Source organism: Parambassis ranga, chromosome 1, assembly GCF_900634625.1.
Source record: "Parambassis ranga chromosome 1, fParRan2.1, whole genome shotgun sequence".
Classification (NCBI taxonomy): domain Eukaryota; kingdom Metazoa; phylum Chordata; class Actinopteri; family Ambassidae; genus Parambassis; species Parambassis ranga.
Window position 1 is genome coordinate 10,016,225 of NC_041022.1, and position 22,075 is coordinate 10,038,299.

Sequence of the window (22,075 nt, forward strand, 5' to 3'; positions counted from 1 at the left end):
ACCTGAGCAAGGATACACTAAAGCTCACATATGGAGCATTAAGCCTTTTGGATGTGCAGTTCATTTTCCTCCACACTTTTAATTCCTTTAGGACCTGCAAACAGCCAACAATTTATCCAACCTACGAGTACTGAGCCGAGAACAGAGAAATAATTAACAATTCTCTGAGCAATTACAGATAAAAGGCTAAATAACTGTCCTTTTAACATTTTGTTTTTATTGTAATTATGACGCCAACAGCACACATAAAAAATAAATATACAACAATGTGCGTTCTTTGTCCTTCCTTGTAATCATCCTGGCTCTGCTTTAGTCTGGTTTGTATTTATACTGTAACAACTTCAAGTCTGAGCTTCATTTTTGTCATTTTTATATGTTATTTCTCATTACTGTCATCACTTTGACCTGCACTAACCCTAATAACAATAAATAAATAAACAATTGGCCCCCTGTTGTCAAGTCTGTTTACACACATTTGAGTCTTACCATTCTGTGGATGCATTCTTGGAATTTAAGTCATGAAGCTACATAGAATACAATGCAAGCACAGGAAGGCAGGTGTTCTCACTTCATGACAGGAACATTTCTTCAGTGTCAAAAGGTAAATTTAGAGTGCTAACAGAAAAAAACAGCAAGAGCTGATGCACAAAACAAAAAGGGTCCATGAATCAATTCAGAGTGATCTCACTGTGATGATACAATGCCAACCACAGAGCTGGTTAAATCTCCTTGAAGAATCTGGCTTGCACCAAAGCTAGCAGAGTGAAAGTGGGTGTGCATGTACATTCCAGCACATGTGTGTGTGTGTGCGAAACCTGTGGTTAGATTTATTGGATTATGGGATCTTTCCTGCTGTGTGCACTGTGGTTCGAGTGGACTTGACTCAGTTTCTCTGTGTGAAGTTGGCAACGCATTGGACTGACCTTGCAGCGTAGGTGTCACTCTGCAGCATCGTTGTCATTACTCAATTAGACAGAATTAGGCACTGGCTAACGTGACAGTAGCGTGCTGTGAGAACTGCCTCTGAATTAGATTCCAGCCATGGAGAAGGTTCCTTTTTAACAGAACAGCATAGGAATCAGTCACAGCAGGTCTGTTTTAATGTGATGATATATAAAGGTGTAGGATGTTATTAAATCCACACTTCTCTATAGGGATCAAAACAAAAGAATTAGCAGTAAGGTTAATGGGGTGTTGGGTCAGGAAAAATCCAGTTTCAGACCACGGTGCACAACGTTGAGTTGGCGGTCAATTTCAATGGGTCAATATGCATCATCCAAGTCGAGCTCGATGCAGGTCAGCCAGTGCTTGGCTTTGGCTTTGATATTTCTGTTGAGGATGGGTATTTAATTAAATATTTTTGACAAATAACATTCATCAGAGCAATAAACATGTCCATAAAAGGACACACACAAAATGGGACAATGTCAAGAGAGGTACACAAATTCTTAGAAATCGGCTGAAAATATATTTATTAAAGATTATCTGGGCTTCAGATTTGCAAATTATGACTGCAGACTGCAAATTATGTTATATAATCTCCTATAGTTTGTATAACTGGGAGAGTAGCTGTAACCGTACTTTATTAAGAATTGTACATTATTGTATGTTGACAATTCCTACTAATTACCTGGGATCTTCTACAGTGCAAAGGTTATTCATTTTTTTAGGTCTGATGAAAGTCTAGGACCACAACAACACAAATAAATACAAAAAAAATGAAATATATTTTCAAGGTTTATCAAAACTACATCAAAATTCATCCACTCATCCATCTCACAGTGCAAAGGGCTTGTTAATACCAGAATGAAGAACAAATTATTCTCATTGGACAAATAAGGTATAAATATATCTATTTAAAGCACTAATTGGCCCCTTAAGGAATATATAGACTAACTCCATGAATCTACCTCTACAAGGTTTCCAGCAAACAAACAAACAGCATAGTGCAGTAAGAAGTACAGTATCTGATCCAAACCAGTTCATTTAACACATAAAATGCTAACTTCACCTAACTTTGCATAATTGTCTGGACGTGACGGTGAAAACACAAAACAGCAGGTGAGTGATGACAGATGTTGAACCGTGTGTTATGACCTGAAGCAGGACCGACATTACTGAAAACGCATTACAAACCTGGCAGCGACAACTTTCCACAAACAAGCTGCGGCCACTCAGCGCGGTCACTCAACACTCAGTAAACACACTGCGGTTATGACAAAAAACAATGAGCTCTTATACTCACAGTTAAAAAGGTCCAGTCGAGTCCTTGTTCTCCACCTGCACCTGGCTGCACGTCCCGCTCTGTCCGGGTTTAGCTGGAAGAACCGTTCTTGTCGCCATGTTTAACAATCTTCTTCAAAACTCCGGGACAGCGCGTCTGAGCGCGCGCACCCGCGTCTCGCGACTTCAGGTGTGTTGTTCCCCACGTGCTCCCACCTGTGTATGTAAAAGTTGCAGCGCGTGCTCGTCCAGGTGCTGCTGCTGTGCTCTCTGGGTCACAGAACAACCTGTGGCTCTTTTTACTGTTTACTGATGACGGCTTTCCACTTCCTGTCACATTTAATGTTGTCCTGGTGGACAAAAGAACCTAATTTGTGTTCCCAACCACCACCACCACCAATAAAGACATCAAACGATAACAATACAATTATATATTACCCTAATTGACAATACATTAGTGAATACCACAAGACTAGTCTAAGAAATATATGAACTTTTATTTTATTTTATTTTATTTTTAACAAAACCTGGAGAAATTTGCAAGTATTCATAACAAACTCATAGTTTTTATGTTGATCCAGGTATTTGTACACACAAATATATATATAGGCTACTAGTAGTTTACTTCCTGCTTGTGTTAATCAGCCCACCACTTAGACCCACACTGTGATAACTGATGAAAGAAACACATCCATCAGTTTAAAGCTCAGCTTCACTGTGTTGAGCCTTTATTAGGAAATGCTAACAGTGATTAACATGATAACTGCGTGGCTTATATAGTAGAAAAAGTAGCACGTGCAGTCCAGCTCTGTGGCTAATTATGCAGTAAGTCTGGATATGATTATGCCTAATGGTCGTGGTATATCTGTGTCCATCCAGTGGCGTATTCAGCCTGTTTAGCTGGTGTGACACACAGATTATTATCTCTAAGAGGGAGCATGACACCAGCATTATAACTGTCCCAGCATGGACAGAGGAGTGCACCTTAAACCTTTCAGTGTCCTTCGGTCTCCTCAGCTCACCCCTATGTGGAACTTGTATCCTTCAGCATGCGAGTCCTTGCCTGAGTAGAAAACCTCATAATCTGATGAACCATTAAAACAAATGGTTTTATTTTATAGCTTGATTTATATCAGTAGTTATATCTTGTGTTTTACTGTTACGGCTGAATAACCCATAAAAAGCTGCTGACCAGGCAGAGAAATGTTTAAAGTTTCATCAGTTAAACACTTCCTATCCACTCTGTATCCCTCCTGATGGGTAAATATGGACTGCAGCCGACGCTCTCTCGCTCTCTCTCTCTCTCTCTCTCTCTCTCTCTCTCTCTCTCTGAAAGCTAATGTTAATAGTTAGCAGTTGCCGGGCTCACATGGCTCGCTGGTGATAGAACGTCTGCCTCTGATTGGCTGAGGTTCAGGCTTAGTAGAGGTCATTCTCCTTCCCTCATTCAATTACAGGCAGACATAAATCACGCCGCTTCTCCGGCCATTTTTGGGGGCGAGCGCTGACCGCTTTATTATGACCTTGTTCAAATTTGTAAAGGGTATTTCATTCTTCGCCACACCATCCCTCGCTTCTGTGTAATTTAAACGCTGACAGCTCAGGCTCATTAAGGTACCATCTGGTGAAATACACAGTAAAAAGAAGGAACCTGTGCGGACCTCCGACAGGGCTTAATAATCCTCTCGGCAAAGGTTTGCATTTAGGCAACGTAGGAGACAGATTACAAGTTGTTATGTAAGACACGACGAAGCTGATTATATGGTGCGACGGGTCATGAGGCAGTAAAATCAATACATTTCTTTTTTCTTTTCTTTTTTTTTTTTTTGGTGCGTCTTCTTTGATCATCTGTCGGTTTGGCTTGACCTTTTCTTACCAAAGAGGACCGGGCTGTGTCAGATATTAAAACACACTCAATAAAGAGGCTGTTTGCTTCCAGGATGGGTGTTGTGCTTTAGTTTTTATTGCAGAGATCACTCTGACCTGGTGATAAAAAGACTCAGAGATTTATTTTGTTTCTAATTTCACCATCTATTATCCCCATCAAATAGAACAAGGCAGGTGGAGTATAAAATGTAAAAAAATAAATAAATAAATCCTGAATCAGGACTAATGGTAAAGCTGACCTGGTCAGGTTTGTTTTTAGCCTAGCATGGGCTTCATGTTATTCTTCTGCTTCCATGCACATTGGATATGACTTCCTCTGATACAACACAGGAGTGTACTCGATTACTGCATGTCCCTTAGGAGTGGTAGACAAGCTAAACAAACACAGGCAAAGAAAAGGGAAGGGTGCGTAAAGGACTATAGTAACTTCAAAAGTAATTATTTGAGAACAGAGTCGTGACTGTTCAAATAAAACCCAGGTAAATCTCTGTAATTAGGACATGTGCTTCCACACTTTGTGTTTCACAAAATGTTAAGCTCTTCCTTTATAATGGGATATTTTGTTTTAAGTGAGACACACAAAAAAAAACAAGTTGATGTTGGACTATTAAATCAACCAAGGTTAGATTTGTTTTTCAACTAAAGGAGGTGCTAAAATGTTTGAGGCCATAGGATTTGATCTAACAGCATTCATGTTGTCAGAGTTACTTTGGATTTCCAAATCCTGGTTATTAATTCTAGTGACTGCTGATGTGTCCATCAAAGTGGTTTTTCTGCAGATCTACTGCTGATATCAGCAGGTCTGGATTACCAGAAACAACACAGACATAAAATCAGACACACATCTGCCTTCTTCTATGTGCTGTGAGCCATTAACAAAAGTCTGATATTAAATAACAAGGCTGCAGGCAATATGGGATCAATATCATCAATATGCCCTCCCCCCCCCCCACACACACACACACACTATAAGCAGCAACTTTCTTTAAACCAGTTTCTTCTTTGGTCAACAGGACCCCGTCCGCCTCCACACACAGCCCTAGCGGGATGCCACTAACAACTACCTGCCCCTCACTCACAGCGGCCATTTCTTACCCGCCTTCACTGAAAACACCGAAGCTGACAAAATCACAGCCCATCCCAACCTCAAACTGTCCATCATTCTAAAGGTCAACACAACACTGTGGCCCCAGGTCCCCCTTCCAAACTCTTCACCCAACAGTGCACTGTTCATTACACCCAGAGACAGCACTGTGGCCCCTGCACCCCACACTCCCCACCCCCTACCCTCCTCGAACTGTCCATCACTGCCACCCGTGTGAGAAGGTAATTGTGGAGGTCTCTGACAGCATCCAGAGTGCACACAACCAGCCAGCCAGCTGCTCTGTGGACATTTTGAAAGCTCCTCTGGAATCTAAACTGTCACAACAAGGCTCAAAACAAACTTTGTAGTTGTGTTGCTCAACTCAGATAATTATAGATTAATGAAATAATATCAGGAAAAGTGGTTCATGGAGAAACATCTGCACAACGACACATAAAAGATGGCTGACCTTGTGATGTATTAAAAAAAAAATAAAAAAGGACAATCCTTTTTAGTATGCAATATGCATTCTAGTGTAGCTTGGCATTATGTTTATATTTGGGTGTTTATGCAGAGCTTGATTTATGTTCTATAAAAAGTGCAGGAAGCAGCGTGCCCTTTATGTAGCACAGCGAGAAATATGTGTATGCAGCACGCGCAGCTTTTTATGCTGTCCCTACAGATAAAGTTATTTCTGTGATCTTACATGCCATAAGTTCAGTAGACAGAGGTGTTGGACACAAGATCACACAGAACGTAGAAATGGAAGCAATAGACTGGAGTTAGATATACAGCTCATGTAAAAATTATTTTTTTCTGGATCATATCAGAGATCAAATGAGGACACGGTGGCCACACCAAAGAATGTGACTCCATTTAATGGCATGGTGAAGAAGTGTGCTACTGAATTCAGATTTGGCAAACAAAGCCTGGAAGATGACCTCTGTCCTGGAAGGCCAGTCAATGTCAAAGCACGTGAGACCACTGAAAAGATCCTGACAGGTCGAGGACTAACACAGCGGGACACACAGAGCTGTGTATCTCACAGAAATGCGACCATGCAGGTATCAACTCAGCTCACCCGGCGCTGAGACTCCTTCAGTCTGATGAGAAGCAGACCCGACACAATGTGTTCAAGGGAGGCAGATCCTGAAGGTTTCTACGGCTATTTATAACTGCGGTCCACCACTTCCAAGCAGAGAGGAAAGAACAATCAAAACAGTGGAACCCAGTCCAAAGTTTCCGGCTCCAAAGAAGGTCAGTCAGGTCCACATGCGAGGTGATGGCCTCTGTTTCCTGGGATGCGAAAGGACCGCTGCTTGTGGAGCGCTTGGAAAAGGGTCACAGTTTTTACACTGATCCCCTGAGACAGCTGTGGGAGAAAGTTAAGGAGATCCAAGCTGACAAAGAGGAGTGCTCTCCCAACAGGGCGACACTCAAGTCCATGTGGTGATGGCTGCAATGCAGCACTGTGGATCTGAACTCCACTATCTATTTGGCATTTTGATGCTGCTATGGACCATGTGGATAACTGTTAGATTATGTCATAAATAAATGTGCTGTTTTTTTTTTATTAGGGCCACATATTTATCAATCAGCCCTCTCTCACTGTCAGTAGTATTAAAAAATCTTCATATGTTCAAAGATAAAATGTAAATTAGAGTTTTATGAATGTGTGCTGATTGCGACAGCACTTCATACAAGGCTTGCTTTGTAAATAGTAATACATTACTATGATATGTCAATCATTCTCATTGTGTTTTTTTAAGTTTTTAATTTGTGAAATGACAAAATGCCACTACGCTCCCTGCTTAAATTTACATGCTTGGAAACTGTGAATAAAGAATGAGTTGGGTGGAGGAGTGTGGGCAGCCACATAACACACACTTGTGCGCACTTGACCTCCAGACATGCTTTAAAACAAGCTGTGTGTGTGTGTGAGTGTGCTACTTTTGTCAAATTTTTAAGGAGAGGATTGTCTCTCCATCTGGTGGCTTTTCTTTGAGAAAATTAGAATTAGAAAGAGCGTTGACCCTGATCTAAAGAGTTAAACATATACATAAATAAAGGAAAGTATTCATTTCACATCTCAGGAGGGTCTGGAATGAATTTGTAAGCAGCAGCGGTGTGTCAGCGGGTTCAAACTGAAATGATTCACTCAAGGCAAAATGTGTTTTATTACAGTAGGCGTTGTTGTCCAACTGAGGCGATCCAAATAAAGGTGCAAAAGGACACGTCAGCCATCCCTTAAAAAAAAATAAGACATCAGTGAATAGGTAAAACTTAGGTCAAGCCGAGACAAGCTTACAATTCTCTAAATTAATTTTCATGTTGCATTATAAAAGAACTGCAGCCATAAAAGGTCCCTGTACAGCACTGACGTCGGTGTGTGCAGATGGCAAAGTATTCAGTGTCACAAAGATTCTGACACCACACGCTGAAAGCCAAAAAAGAAAAAAAAAAAAACATATTGCAGCAGCTGGTTGGGCGCTCTTCATCACCATTCTCCCTCTGGGACTTTGACAGTCATTTTCCTCGCCGTCTATTTTTATAGTTGGTCTGAGGGAGGTTTGTTTAACTAGATTAGAACTCTGTTTTTAATCCCTTTAATACCGCACATCCCATGTAGACATCCCTCATATCAAAGCCCTAAAATCCAAACTGGTAATTCTGCCGCTGTCACTGCTTCTTGTTTAATTATTTTTTCTCTTGTTAAGTTTTTCAGAGAGAGCGGCCTGTCAGCCATAATAACATGTTTTATTGGAATAGCAGAGATGGACACATAAACAGGGATTATTTTTTTAAATTTTAGCCAGGAATTAATCCCTCCATTAACTGGATTGTGTTACCACTTCTTCTCCCCCCTGTGGCACCGTTTCCTAAACAGAGAGGCTGCTCTGCTGATGCATGTTGTGTTTAATGGTCATTAGCAGGACAATGTGGATACATAAAGAGCCGTATTCATTCTCAGCGACAGAATTATCTAAACTAGCGTCGTATGAGCCATTATTGAGATAGTTACGCTTTATCAGTGCTTTTGATTTGATTCATGAGAGATCAAGGTCGTGTCAGGCAATCAGTTGATTTGCACTAACGACAGGGTGCCTTCAGGGAATTGACAGAACAATTTCTAAAAAAGAATGCATTGTGCCGTCTTCTTAAAAAGAGCTAATTCAGTGCAGATTCACTCGGCATGAAGGCCTCAAAAACCAGACAGGCTGTATAACCCTCACATTGGTAGTATCCACACTGATCTTTCTCTGCCTTTTAAAGAGCTCAAACTTTCCCAGTCAGAGCCCGGAGCACTGGGGGGTTTCACGTCTTGCTGACTGGAGATCATGCAGCTCTCTAACAACTGTTCCTCTTTTCCCCCTCCAACCTTCCTTTCCCCTTCCCTCCCCTCGACAACTCAGCGGGCTTAAGAGAGATTGACTTCAGTGGTCAATACTGGCTTCTATACCTGACATAGAGTCAGCAGTTAACTTTGAGAAATAGATACAGCTTTGACTGCTCATCAGATAGATGCCAATTTAACAGACAAAGTGTATTTTTAACTAAATAAAATAAGAGTCAGCTTCCAGCTAAACGCCTATAATATTGCTGCTATAATATTTTGCTTTGTTTGCCATCATCGTCAATTTACCACCACCAGATAGGACTGAACAGAGGCTGCATGGAGTGTCATGGAGTCCTGCAGGTATTTTAAGTTAAAAATAGTTTTAAGAACTACATCACTCAAATATTAACAATATTACCAGAGGCAGTAGGATATGCAGTAGGATCGAACACCGCTTGAACTTGAGACAGACAGAATGTGTGCTTATTGTCAGAGATGCTCCAAAAAAGAAATGCTGATGTTGTAGTGTCCACTTCAGAAAGCTGATGATGGTGTCACAAAACCTGAAAGTACCTAAAAGGCACCTGATCGCAACATTTCGCTTTCAGGCAAAAATCAATAAATAAAGAAATAATATTTTTGTGTGAGAACCTGGTCAAATAACATGTTCTGAGAATAATGAAAAAAAATACCCCCCCCCCAAAGTTAGCATTAGCAGTGCTGACCTAAGACCAATTATCTCACGTCACAGTGAAGTAATGGCACTTTGACCTGTGACCCTGAATCGATACACCTCTTCTTGTAAGCTTTCAGCACTTAATAGATTTTTTTTTTCTTTCTCTGGAATCCTTTCATCTGCAGATCTTGCACTCATTGCGCTAATGATTATACGTGCTGCTTGACATTATTAAAAGGCATAACAGCGATAATACTCACATATCGATCCTGCAGAGTAAGGAAGAGACGGGAAACGCAAAGGGTCAAGTTGAGGGATTTATTAGAGAAGGGTGAATATAAAGGTATTGTATGCAGGGATTTCTATTCTCTGAGCAAACCACAACTAGTCAAACCTCTCTGTCTATAGTATACGCTACACAACTTCCAAACAAGGTCATCATAGTTAGTGATGTAATCATTAAATAAAAGGGATTTAAAAAGGCAATACAATAGACCATACGTGTGCTTTGGTAAAAAAACACCATATGGATTATTATTATTATTATTATTATTATTATTATTATTATAATCATCAGGAACAAGGAAACTACTTGAATGCTGACACTTCCAGGTATCTTAAACATAAGTTATTCCTAGCACTACAGGTTAACATTCAAATTGAAAAGAAGTGGATCAAACCGATGCTTCTCCTCTACGGAACCATTCAGGATTTCCATTCAGACGGTTTAAGTGTGTATACAAGCAGCCAGTCAGTAGCACATTAAGGTATAGCTAGAATATCAACGGCCATGTTTTTTTGTTTTTTTTTAAATGCCACTCTTCATCTCCTTTGATATGTTTCTTTTTTTTTTTAATCTTTCAAAAGTGTCACGTTTTAGCTTTCACATATTAAGCTACAATAAGATTGATAAATACTGTTGGGTGTGTGCTGGCTGTCTGTGAGCCACATGGACCACAGTGTTCACAGGAGCCACAGAGTGGCAATTTACTATATACTGTAGTCCTGCTGAGGTGTCACTCAGCACACACACAGAGGGCAAACAAAGGCGGGTTAACACAATGTAAAAAGGGACTTTTTTTAATCAACTTGTCACCGTCTTGTTTTGTTGTTTTTCTTACGCATGACTCTTTTTTTTGTTAATTTCTTAGAAGGAGTCCATGGCCTTGAATTCGCTGAGGGCCTGGACAGGGGAGATGTGTTTCTTCTGGGAGCCTCGTCGTACACGCGTCTGGCATTCTTCTGGCTTCTCCCGTTTTACCAGGGGCTTCTTCTCCGGGGCCTTCATGCGCCAGGACACCACAGGCGAGTTAACGGCAGCCGTTCCGTACACCTTCTGGTACTTGGTGGAAGCTACATACGAAGCCTTTACAGTCAGCACCACTGCGTTCATTAGGTTCTTGGCTGCTTGGATCAGAGAGGTGGCACTGTCCAGCTACAAGAGGGAGGTTTAGGTAGGAGGGGAAAGAAAAACAAAACAGGTCATGTCAAAAAACGTCTGCAACAACTTTCTTGGCCTCAGCAACAACACCAGGACATATTAGGCACATACAGCTCCTAGGAGGGCTGTGCTGTAACAGGCAATTAAGCAGGATAAAAAAACATGGCCCTCGCTATATGACATCTTATTTTAGCGGTTCTTAATTAGCAGAGGCAAGGGTCAGGTGTACCTCTGTCTCTGTCTGTTTTGTTTGGCTGACATTTAAAGGGTCGACGGCCGGTGGGCCTCCTCCAACATCACACTGAGACGAGTCAACTGTTTAGATTTAATGAGTGTGGACTCCAGCTGGCCACCATGAAAAGGTTAAATTCTCAGCAGGTCTGGCATATCTCATGGTAGACAAATGATAACAGAGTCCGGAGAAATCACGGCGAACTGCATCAACCCAGAAATGAAGAGAAATCCAAAATAAAGATGAAAGCTGAGTCTGACAAATTACACTGAAACAGTAGGAGATACTTTTTCCTCTCTTCAAAATCTAAACACAGACTGTTTGCTTGCAAAGTTTCTTTTTTGGCTGTTTAAAAACTGCACACTATACTATACTATACTATACTATACTATACTATACTATACTATACTATACTATACTATACTATACTATACTATACTATACTATGTAGGTTGAAGCATCCACATATTCAAAGGCTTTAAGACCAAAGCTTTTGTGATGTCATCAGGGATATGTTTGGGTACTTAGCTTATTGTTGACCACAACAATAGGCTCAATAACCTGTGACTCTGTGCAGATCTGTATGTTGATGTATAATGTAAATTTAAATAAACATGAACTGAACAACCCAAGCAGTCAGGGTGTTTAAGTGAAGAGGTTTTCCACTGCCTGTTTCTGCACAATTTGCCTTTAAAAGACTAGAGGCTTGAAAGAAAATTAAAGACAAATATTATATGTGGTGTTTTCACCCTTCTGTCTCGATGTCTGGGGGTATAACTCCAGCCTTGGCAGTAAAGTATAAACAGTGTTTTAAGGAACCAGCTCTACACTGCATGATAACTGTTAGGGCTTCAACACTCTTCTCCTCTCTTAGTTATAATTATTCATTTCTATCATATATGGTTTCTCTTGCTCCTCTCTCAGAATGATTGTGTTCTTGGGCCAAAATGTCTCCTTAAATCAGAGTTCTTTGTCTTTCAGATGGAGACAGACTGCTGAGTCTGGAACTGAGGAGCTAGGGAACTCATATGATGGGCAGCGGAGTTAATGACCATTTTATTGACCTCAATGACCCCAGATAGAACTGAAAAAAACAGCCCGTCCTCACCAAGAAGGTTGCTATTTGAATCCAACCCTGAAGTTAAGAGTTAACTTAAGAAAAGCATGGAAATATGCAGAACATGTCCAGTCATCAGTCTAACTGTAACTTGACAGTATCGCAGTGATGCAACATGTGTTTTCTATGCACTGACACAGATCACCGATGATGAAAGTTTAAATGTCAAATGCACACAACATGGGATAATTGTCTGGTTTTAAGTTTAAGCAGTAATAACAAGAGTTCATGAGGCATGAAAAATCTGAACGGAAAAGAAGCATGCGGTGCATATTTCAGGTATTATTAGATGGTAATAGGTTCGAAATAATTGCATCAGCCTTAATCTGCACGACCCGTCATCTCATCTTCCGAGCTTCATCGTGACCTTCAACGAAAGGGTTTGCCCACCCACAGCGCCGGGCATAAAAAAATGGACTTTAACAGATCAGATCTAGTGAATCCAGCAGTAATACTGCAGCTGGTTATGTGCTATTTGTATGGACAGACTTACCCCAGACACAATGAGCTCTCCACCCAGATTCTGGACCTCGGCTTTCACCTTGCTGCAAATGTTGAGCTGATGACAGTACAGGGCAATTCTCTGCAGGTAAGCCAGAAGATCCTGCTTGCACGCCGAATCAGGACACTGGATGGAAAAATAAAAAAAGAAGGCAAAATGAAAAACTGTCAAAACACAAATACACACACACACACAAATAATAGCTATAAAATTGGTTTTAACAGAGCAATAAAATGCCCTGCAGCTAATATTTCTATCTCCTCACTTTCAGTGTGTTCAATATTAGACCTTTTCGTGCGTCACCAAAGTCATATTCTGTCAAGCGAAATAAAAGACGGCACAGCAACGAGTACGTCTTTTAACATTTCCAATGTAAATACAGTGAGCGGTAATGACTCGTCATCATTCTGCATCATCATCATCATCTCATCATCTGAGAGGTCGTAGTAATGTGCAAATGTGATTTATGTAAAATTAGACACGCTGGAGGCAATACACAAACACGTGTCCTCAGATTTGTGTTTGTATACACAATCTGACACAATCTGGTTTACACACTGCTGCTTACATCAAACCTTTTTATGATTTCAGCTTTATAAATTGCAAATCTTTTTTTCTGCTGATAATCTTCCTGTAACACACGTCAGACATCCTAATTTGACTTTTAAAACACTAGTAAGACAAGAAAATAGTTACTGGCCCTGTTTCAGTCTTTATCATCTAAAACGTTTATCACAAAAGAGCTACCCTCTACCAAACTGGACTGTTATGAGATCTGCAGTGTCTGATGTTGAGGCTGTTTTAAGGCAGAATACCACAAAACAACAATCCTAACAAACACAGCGGGGGTTCCAGCATTTTGTGCTGCTAATTGCAGCTGAACATGAAGAATGCTGCTTAACTTTTTTTGTGTGTTTGTCCCAGTGATAGTTTCTTGCAGGCATCCACAACTTGCCTTTCAAGGCAATGAGTTACTCTGTGGGGTGTTACAAGCGTTCATTTCAACATAAAACAAGTTTGTTGCTGCTTGTCGCACAACAAGAAAACAGATCAGTCAAGAATGAAAGAACATAGCCCAGAAAGATTTGCCTTTATTCAATGATTTGGTCATACTTTCTTTTTTTTTCAGAAGTTCTGACCTGGTCCTATTTGGCCTTTGTGCTACTTCAATGCGGAGGAAAAACTGATCATACGGTGCAGCAAATGGACCAACAGGGAATACGAGGACAGTCTCCTCAGGTGTCCTACTATCACACAGTTTGCCCCTATTATTCCATCTGGAAGCCTTCCAGGAGTCAGCTATGGCCCACTAAGCTCCCAGTGGGTTAAGAACACTGCATCAGCTGCTTAAACACTGCGAGCATCATTTTGTAGCAACACCTTTCTTTTTTTGCCATTAATATTAAACGGTCCTAACTAGGACGTTCAGCAGCTCTGTTTGGGAAAATGTACAGCTCATTTCCTTGTCCTGTGGGCTCTGGTAGAAGGGGCTGCTGGCAAGTTAAACATCGAGCTGTGATATGAATACACCCCCTACACCACCCTTACAGGATTTGCACCTTCTCTGGCAGCATGCATCCTCTCCTTCTGTCTCAGAAAAGGCCTCTTAAGACAAATTGCATCGACTGGACACAAGTACTCTTTGCTGATGGTCGCAAATAGTGAGTGTCTTTTGCTGTCTGCTGAAATGTTTGTTTTGCTCCTGCACTGCGAGGAGCAATTCAAGGCATTATTTACATTTATAGCCACTATCAGAGCAGGAAAAAAAGGACCATGGTAAATAAGAGTGAAGCTGCCACCAGCACCAGCTTCCTCTCAGTATCAGTCAGTGAATGCAAACTGAGGTAGAGCTGCTAGCTCATAGAGCAGCCAGTGAGGCAGAGGGAAGATCTTCTTGGGCATTATCACTGCACCGTCAGTCCTGGCTAGCATCACTGCTAACTGTTTCTCATACACACACACACACCCATACTGGGTATATGCACATACCACTGCCTGCAGGCAAGTTTGATGCAGACATGACACAATGGTTCCCCATTGTACAGTTGACTAATAGCCCAGTTCTTCCACAGAGACCCTGTCGATGTAAATAAATTGTATGGCCCATTACATTGCCAGGCTCATTGAAGCTCTCTCTTTATCTGTCATAGCCAAACAACACTCACTACTGACTAGTCAGAAAACACTGCAGAGATGTCTGATCTAGAGGCCTGCATGGGACTTAATTTTCAATCCCTCTCCCAACCCGATTCTGTCCCAACCTGACCGCCCGCAGAGTTCTGGCGGGTCCCGAGACGTAAAAAGTTATTATTATTATTATTAAAAGGCTATTATTGGGGCCATTTATATGTGTTTTTACAAGAACATGACGAGAAATATTCTATAATGAGAATATTTATAAATAAAAAAATATAGTATATAATAATAGTTTGCATTTTAGATAGATTTGCTAATTGACAGGAACAATATTTAAGAAAGATGAAGATGAAACAATGACAGGTTCAAATGGAGCGTGTTGCACTCACTTACACAGTGCAGCTGTCACCTGTCAGTTACTTCAAGAAAGCTGGTAATCTTGCTATTTGCTCATTCAGTCACCATCAAAGGCAGAACACTGCTGACTTTTTAGCAACAGAACCACTTATTACATTTTGGTGAGTATCATGATGCACACGTTTCTTTCTTTTTTTGCTACATTGCCATTGACATTTTCCACATCAAAACTAAAATTGTCCACCATTAACAAAACAAAGAACCAAGACAACCATTCATGAACATTTTTTCAATCATCATCGTCAAAAAAATTATCAATTTCTTAGAATTTCTAACATTCAAATCAGTCTTTTAATCATTAGTGAAGGATTTATGCTGGAACTTAGCAGGTGGTTAACACTAAGCACCGAAATTATTAGCTCTCTGTAAGACTTTTATAAACCAAACTTCACATCATGTTGATGCCATTGCATGCATTATTGCAGTAAAAGGTATGGTGCAACATGAGGCAAAACTTTGCTAAAGCTGAGGACATCAGTTGAATAGACAGGATACACTCACATTCACAGTGAGGCAAAATCTGGCCTAAAGCTTGGATCTTCAAAGAAGCCAAGATGTGAACATACTCCTAGACCCTGTTCCGAACTGGGGAAATCGATCCAGCTAGAGCGGAATTTGGGCCATTTCTGGATATTTTTTTTCTGAGTCTGAACAACTTGAATCCGGATATATAGATAGATATATCCATCCGATTGAGATCTATCTTGATTTGATTTGAGTTTATTTTTCGACAGGGCTACAAAGGAATACACTGCTTTTTGAACCGACAAAAAAAAAAGAGATATCCAGACTTGAAAATCGGTCTGAACGTATCCAGCTTAAAGGCTATCCGGGTTCAATCCCACTCTACCACGATTTGACTTTCTCTAGTGTGTATCTACACACTCTCAGCAGCTATTTGGGTATGTACATGTACAGCAATTTGCGGTAGAAAAACAGGTTAAACGCACACCTTTTTTTCTCCATTTAAAACTAAAAGTTTTAAATGTTTTAAAAGGCATTTATTAGTTTTTTTCTGTCTCATTATTTGTCATTTTTAGCTGAACTATACTTTTAGGAAAATAACAACTCGGTGTAGAAACTGCATTAACTAAACTCTTTTCACAACATACATGCGTAAAAGCCTTTTTGAAGTGTACAAACAGCACTTCTGGCTACTAACACTTGGGTGCTAACAGCTTGCTGTGCCTTGTGTCTTTTGTGCATTCTGATTCGCTAGGATAATGACTGCATCCAAAAGCATGGGGTAAAAACAACACATGTTATTTATCACAAGATAAAGGAGATGTGAAACACAATTAAAGGGACTGCACTTTCAGGAATATTTGAAAACTTTTGCAAATAAACAGCAAGAGTACATAACGGAGCAAGAGATACAGCTATCTTGTTCCCACTTATAAAGAAGCTGACAATCCTGAGATTTTCACTCAAAAGCAGCATTCATTTTTAAAGATAGTTGACTGCTTTTACCGAGAAGCCTTTTAATTACACATCAGTCACACTTGGTTTCACTGCTGTCAGTAGAGGCGACGGGTGCTTTGCTCTTGTTGTTCTGCACTCAATGCGACAGAGGCTTCCGCTGTGACAACTAAAGTGAAACCTGGAAGCCTCAGTACGTAACGTCAAACTGGCTGAGCGTTTTGAAGCATTTATAAACAATAACATGACACCAGTTCTGAAAATGAATGTTTGAAGCTAAATGATAAAAAAGTAAAGCTGGAAAGAAATGATGTAAAAATGAAATGTGCAGTGTCTTTAAAGTAAAACAAAGAAATCCAACAATAAAGTGATCCCACTCAGCCACTCGACAAGCATGTTGTCATGTGGCCAATGACTGAAAGTCTTACATACATGAAGCTGAAGGAAGTATTTTGGTGTCAGTGTCACATGACAGTTGTAGGCAGTTACTAGTTCTGCCATTCTCTTACTTCTGTTGTGTTTTAAAATGATTTAATTCATAAGTGGGTGCAGTTCTGCACTATAACTGACACCTAGGTGCTGCATCATCAGTTTCCTGTGACAATGAACTTAAAAACTTTATCATTTGGGGGAAAAAAATCACAGTTTGAGGAATACCAGGAAGTTGAGTGCTTAATCAAAGGAAAGAGTTGTATACATTAAAGGGTTAACAAATCAAGCAGGATAGGAGAATGGAGTGGGGGAAATAGAGTAGAAGAAAAGGCATTGCTGAAGTAAAATGGTGTGAGGTGCCTCGAGGGGTTTTTCAATGTCAAGTGCCATGCTTAAATGAGTATGAAAGAGCCCGCCATCCTCCCACCCGTCCACGCAGAACTGCCTTCTGCTTCACATGTGTTCATCAATAGGGCTGATGTGGAGTCATGGCGACAAGGTTTGCTACTTAAGGGACCTGTCTTAAAAGCAGTGGAGCAGCCTTTATTCTTACTGTCAAACCAGAGTGCTCTAGACAAGCACAGGTTACCTACCATAATGTGTGAATGCAAAATACTTGTCTTCTCAAACTCTGCACTAAGTAATCATTTTGTTGTGTAATTCCACGAAGATCCCCGATAAACACACTTTTTTTCTAACTTTCATTAACTCATTTTATTTAATGTGTGGCACGGCAAACAAATGACCAAAACGCCTCACATGAAACACTTAAAAATTAGAAATGAGAAGGTCCTCAAGCTCCACTTTATTTCCTGACACAGCCCTGATGTCTCTTGAAGTGTGGCAGAAGGCTCTGAATATTCAGTAAACAGTGGTCTAGGAAAAATTTAAGTGAGAATTAAAAATGGCAAGCCACCTGCTCCTTTCATTACAGCGACTGTTGATTCAGACACAGGCTCTGCAAGTCATTTGCCATGTGACAGATTCACTCCTACCTAAACCCTGTTAAACAGTGATCATCTACAAGCCAACTAGAGTGTGTACGTAGGCGCACAAATACGTGTTCTTTCTGTCACAGAGCTCGGAATACACACAACATTTACAACCCCCCAAACAGAGACAAATGTTCTCCCGCATGGAAACATGATGAAGTGTTTACATACAAAGCACTTATTGTGGTAATTACTACATAACAGAGTTTTTGCATTTATAGCCTGCAACTTTGTTATGAAGTGCAATATGCTCTGGAGAGAGCAGGGCAGTGTGACATGAGCAGGAAAGTCCCAGCTTTGGCTAAAAAAAAAAGCCTTCTGGACCGTTAAATGCTTAGCATACTCTACAGCTACAAAAAACTGACTCTCTGCACTGTGCTGCACTGTGTTGGTACATTGTTGGGAAGTCACATATTGTCACAAGAAGGCAGATGTAAAACAGTAGGATAATATCTGTATGTATGTTTAATCAGGGCACCTTTTGACATTAATGTAACATGCATATATCCCTGTTTCCCACTTTTCTTGGTGTTCTTTTCTACTCTGGATGTCTCAAATATAGCTATAGAGCAGACCTGGGTAAAGTACCATGCACTCAATATTAGACAAAGGCAGCAAAAGTCAGCTGTTGAGCACGTCGCCACTGGTAATGTCTTTCCAAACCTCCTTGTCTCGTCCCTACTGCAGTACTGCGTCATCCCATCTACTCTTTGGAGAGACATGGCCGTACTGTCTACACTTTAAAAATGCTGCGCGTCTATGCTGAAATGTACGGTAAAGCCTCCAGAAACTACACAGCACCATCAGATGTTACCGCGGTGCAGCAGCCGTCATCTGCTCTTAAAAAGCACAGCTCTTTCAGAACTTTGGGATTTGATCCTTTTTTTTTTTAATTAGTTTGAACTCTAATGGTTTTCTTCTGTATAAATATCTTCACATCATCTGTGCTGCTCTGCACTGTGTGGGAGTGTGTTTCAACATACAACCATCACACACTCAGAACAGACATGGACACACACAGAGAGGACAGAGGAGTGAGCAGTAAATGACAGCAAAAGACTCTTACAATGATGAAAATATAACAAGAGTATATTTCGAAACGTAGACACTGTGCCAGTGGTCTCCACATTATATTATTATTTACGGAAAGAAAACGTGGCCCTTTGCTTTTCTTATGGAAGTCTATGTGGCCCTCGCAAAAAAAAAAAAAAAAAAATCATTATTATGTCATGGGGTAGAGAATAAACTTTTATTTTCTTACAGTTTTTACACTGAACAGAACTGAACCAAAACCTGAGTTTTTAATTGGCGTATGAAACAAACACCACAACTCAGGGAACATCATAACATAACTAAGACTTTTATAATGTGTGGCTTTATGTAAACTCCAGTCCTAATTAGGAAAGGTGTGACAAACCAGGTGCAGTGTCTGGTGCTGTCCCTTTATTTTGCATTTTTCTTTTACTGACAGGATAGAGATATTCAGAAACTTGGTGTGTGTGTGTTTAACTTTACATAGGCATACATGAGGAAGAATAAAACTTTTTTTTTCGTATCTGTGAATAAGTCAATTCGGCTAAACTGCCCTTAAAAGCTTCCGTTCCAGATGCAGCAGTGAGAGCTGGTCTGCTAAAAGGCTCAAACCAACTGTTAACTACATGCTCAGTGCAAGTGAGTAGCTGCTGATGGCCAAAAAAAGACCTGAAGTGGGAATAAATAATGCACTGCACTTTTACTGGTGCACTTGTTACAACAACTTTATAGCATGATAATACTACCTGTATGTCACATCCCTCTCCCTATCAATGTCAAAGACATTAACATTATCTTTGCATTACAATTAAAATGAAGCAATTTTTTTGTAAAAACGTATCAAGGATAGATTCAAAATTTCGATGTCCAATGCTCCAACATTTCTTTAGCTTAGCATTCACTGGATGAAAGCCCAGTGTGTGATATGGAAAGCCAACAGTAATTATTCCAAGGGCTTGCTAGCTAACAGCCGATGCAATTACGATGACAACAGGCTGCCTTAATAAATCAGTGAGTCTTGAGCTCAAGTTTATATGCACTTCTTATTGGAGACAGATGAAATGAAGAAGAACATTATGCATCACCTGGAGTGCTGTTAGCATTTGCAAATACCTCCCACTTCATTTGCTGTACACAAACACACACACAGCACCTATTTCTCTTCGCTCCTGTCTTCCCTCGGCACAGCCCTGATTGATTAGATATTGAAAATGGTCTGTCAGCGTGTTTTAGATAGGTACTCATCTGATAATGAATGCAACACCTCGGTTGGGAGCTAATTATATTAGAGACACAACTTGGTTCTGCTGTCTTGCTCTCTCAGCATTGGCCCCATTGGGAGACAAAGTCATGCAGCAGCACAGCCCACCACTCCAGATAGACTCGTCAATGCCCGTATTAAAGATTTTCACTGGCATTGCCCACTTTCCCTAACAAATAAAATCTGCTCCACTGCCAGCTACCATCACACATTAACTTAACACTTTAAGATACTGATAGAAAGCATAATGGCAAAAATGACAGTGACAGATATAAATGGAGTTCCAAAGCTACCTGATCTGCAACGGCGCGGGCCAATTTGTCCATCCTGGAACCAGCCTCTGCAATCTTCTTAGCGGCGTTGATCACATCTGAGGAGTTCTTCAGGGGGCCTTTGCCTCTGGGAAGATTCAAGGAGTGAAAAAAGAAAGAAAAAAAGAAAAAGATGTAGGTGGAGTTGCAGGGGCACAAGCACATGCAGAGCGTGTCTTTATACGCCGAAGCTCAACCCTGTGTGCCACACAAGGTTGAACTGCAGCTAATTTGCTGTTGCTAGCAGCGGGAACATGAGATATTACAATCAAACAACAATACCGGATTTCCCAGAAAATGGACGAAACAAATACAGTCTTCCTTTGTCCCTAATGATGCATCGCAGGTGTTTTGAAGCACAAGGAAACAAGTGATTTATGTTTTAAAGGTAAAACAGGAGAAGCAGGTACAGTTAAAAAATCATCTTTACTTTTGTTCGCAGCCATAGAACATCTTAAGATATGTATGCTTAGTTTCCTCATAACTGTGTAGAAGATCGCAACTCTATACATGAGATAGATAAGCTACAGTCAGGCACCAGGGATTTCCCAGATATGTTGAGCTCAGATGGCGGAGATTGAGAGGAAAGCTGCTGGCTTTTACTAAACGTAAGTAACAGGAAGATAATGCCAACAGACTACCGTATATCCCTGAATATCTTTTAGGATCTCTTCTCCCACAAAACTATGTTTTATTCCCTTTTTACCTGGTGAAGTCTGTCATCTCCATCATGATCATGCACATCTGCTTGGCTAGCACGATGATGTCATTGCCGTTGTCATCCCACTTGGCCACTTCTGCATCTAGCTTGCACTTCTCCTGTCTGAAGCTCTCCACCTGCTCAGCAATCTTTGCCTTCTCCTCTTGGGGAAGCTGTGCCATGATGGCCTGCAGGCGACACAACACAGGGGGCACAGAAGGAAACAGAAGCATTAGAGGGGAATGAGGGTACATTTGAGCAGAATATATCAGCCAAGATGGCTCGGAACGAGGGGGAATAACAGAAAGAATTAAGGTAAAGGAAGAAGATAAGGCCCGCAGAAGATAGGGAAATGAGAAAAAAAAAGGGTGAAGAGGAAGGGGGATTAGTTAGGGGAGAAACTGAATAAAGGAATGAATTTAAAAGGAGAGCTGTTTCACCATTTATTTTTTTTTTCTTACCCAGTGTACTTTTTTAATCCGCCCCACAGAACTTGAACATTAAGTTTGAAGTCTGACTATCCCTGCCCTTCTAAAATACTTCAAAAAATAAAGTTCTAAACTTTGCATTTAATGACTGGACCTTTTCAAACCCCCTGACATCTTATACCCATAAAAAGCAAATCCATTTTTGCCTTCATCTTTTTTTCCCTCTATAAGAATACATTTGCTCTCTCAGCGGCTCTTTGGGGGCAGGTCCAAAATGGCATAAATCTTATGGCAAGGTCACAGGCGCAGTAAGGACCCAGTATTATTTGGGAGATAAATGTATAATTACCTCGCTTCTTTAGACTAGAGAATGAATAATGCATTTGTTCAACATTATGTCAGGGAGGTGAGATGGAAGGAAGAGTAACCTGGTTTCCATTAGGTCGAT

General features: G+C 40.6%; 1 protein-coding gene and 1 long non-coding RNA gene across 2 annotated transcripts in view; both read right to left on the bottom strand.

The window, feature by feature from the left end:
• Positions 1-2,491, bottom strand: part of LOC114441762 (uncharacterized) — an 80,627-nt gene extending 78,136 nt beyond the window's left edge. Inside the window, exon 1 of the long non-coding RNA XR_003671279.1 lies at positions 2,246-2,491. This is a non-coding gene — a long non-coding RNA (uncharacterized LOC114441762). The remainder of the gene's footprint in view (positions 1-2,245) is intronic.
• Positions 2,492-10,008: 7,517 nt separating this feature from the next.
• ctnna2 (catenin (cadherin-associated protein), alpha 2) overlaps positions 10,009-22,075 on the bottom strand; it is a 258,840-nt gene continuing 246,773 nt past the window's right edge. Inside the window, exons 15-18 of the mRNA XM_028406380.1 lie at positions 21,206-21,387; positions 20,482-20,587; positions 12,491-12,625; positions 10,009-10,642 (exon numbers count right to left, since the gene is read on the bottom strand). Of these exons, the coding sequence (XP_028262181.1) occupies positions 10,355-10,642; positions 12,491-12,625; positions 20,482-20,587; positions 21,206-21,387 (711 nt within the window). The 3' untranslated portion in view covers positions 10,009-10,354. The remainder of the gene's footprint in view (positions 10,643-12,490; positions 12,626-20,481; positions 20,588-21,205; positions 21,388-22,075) is intronic.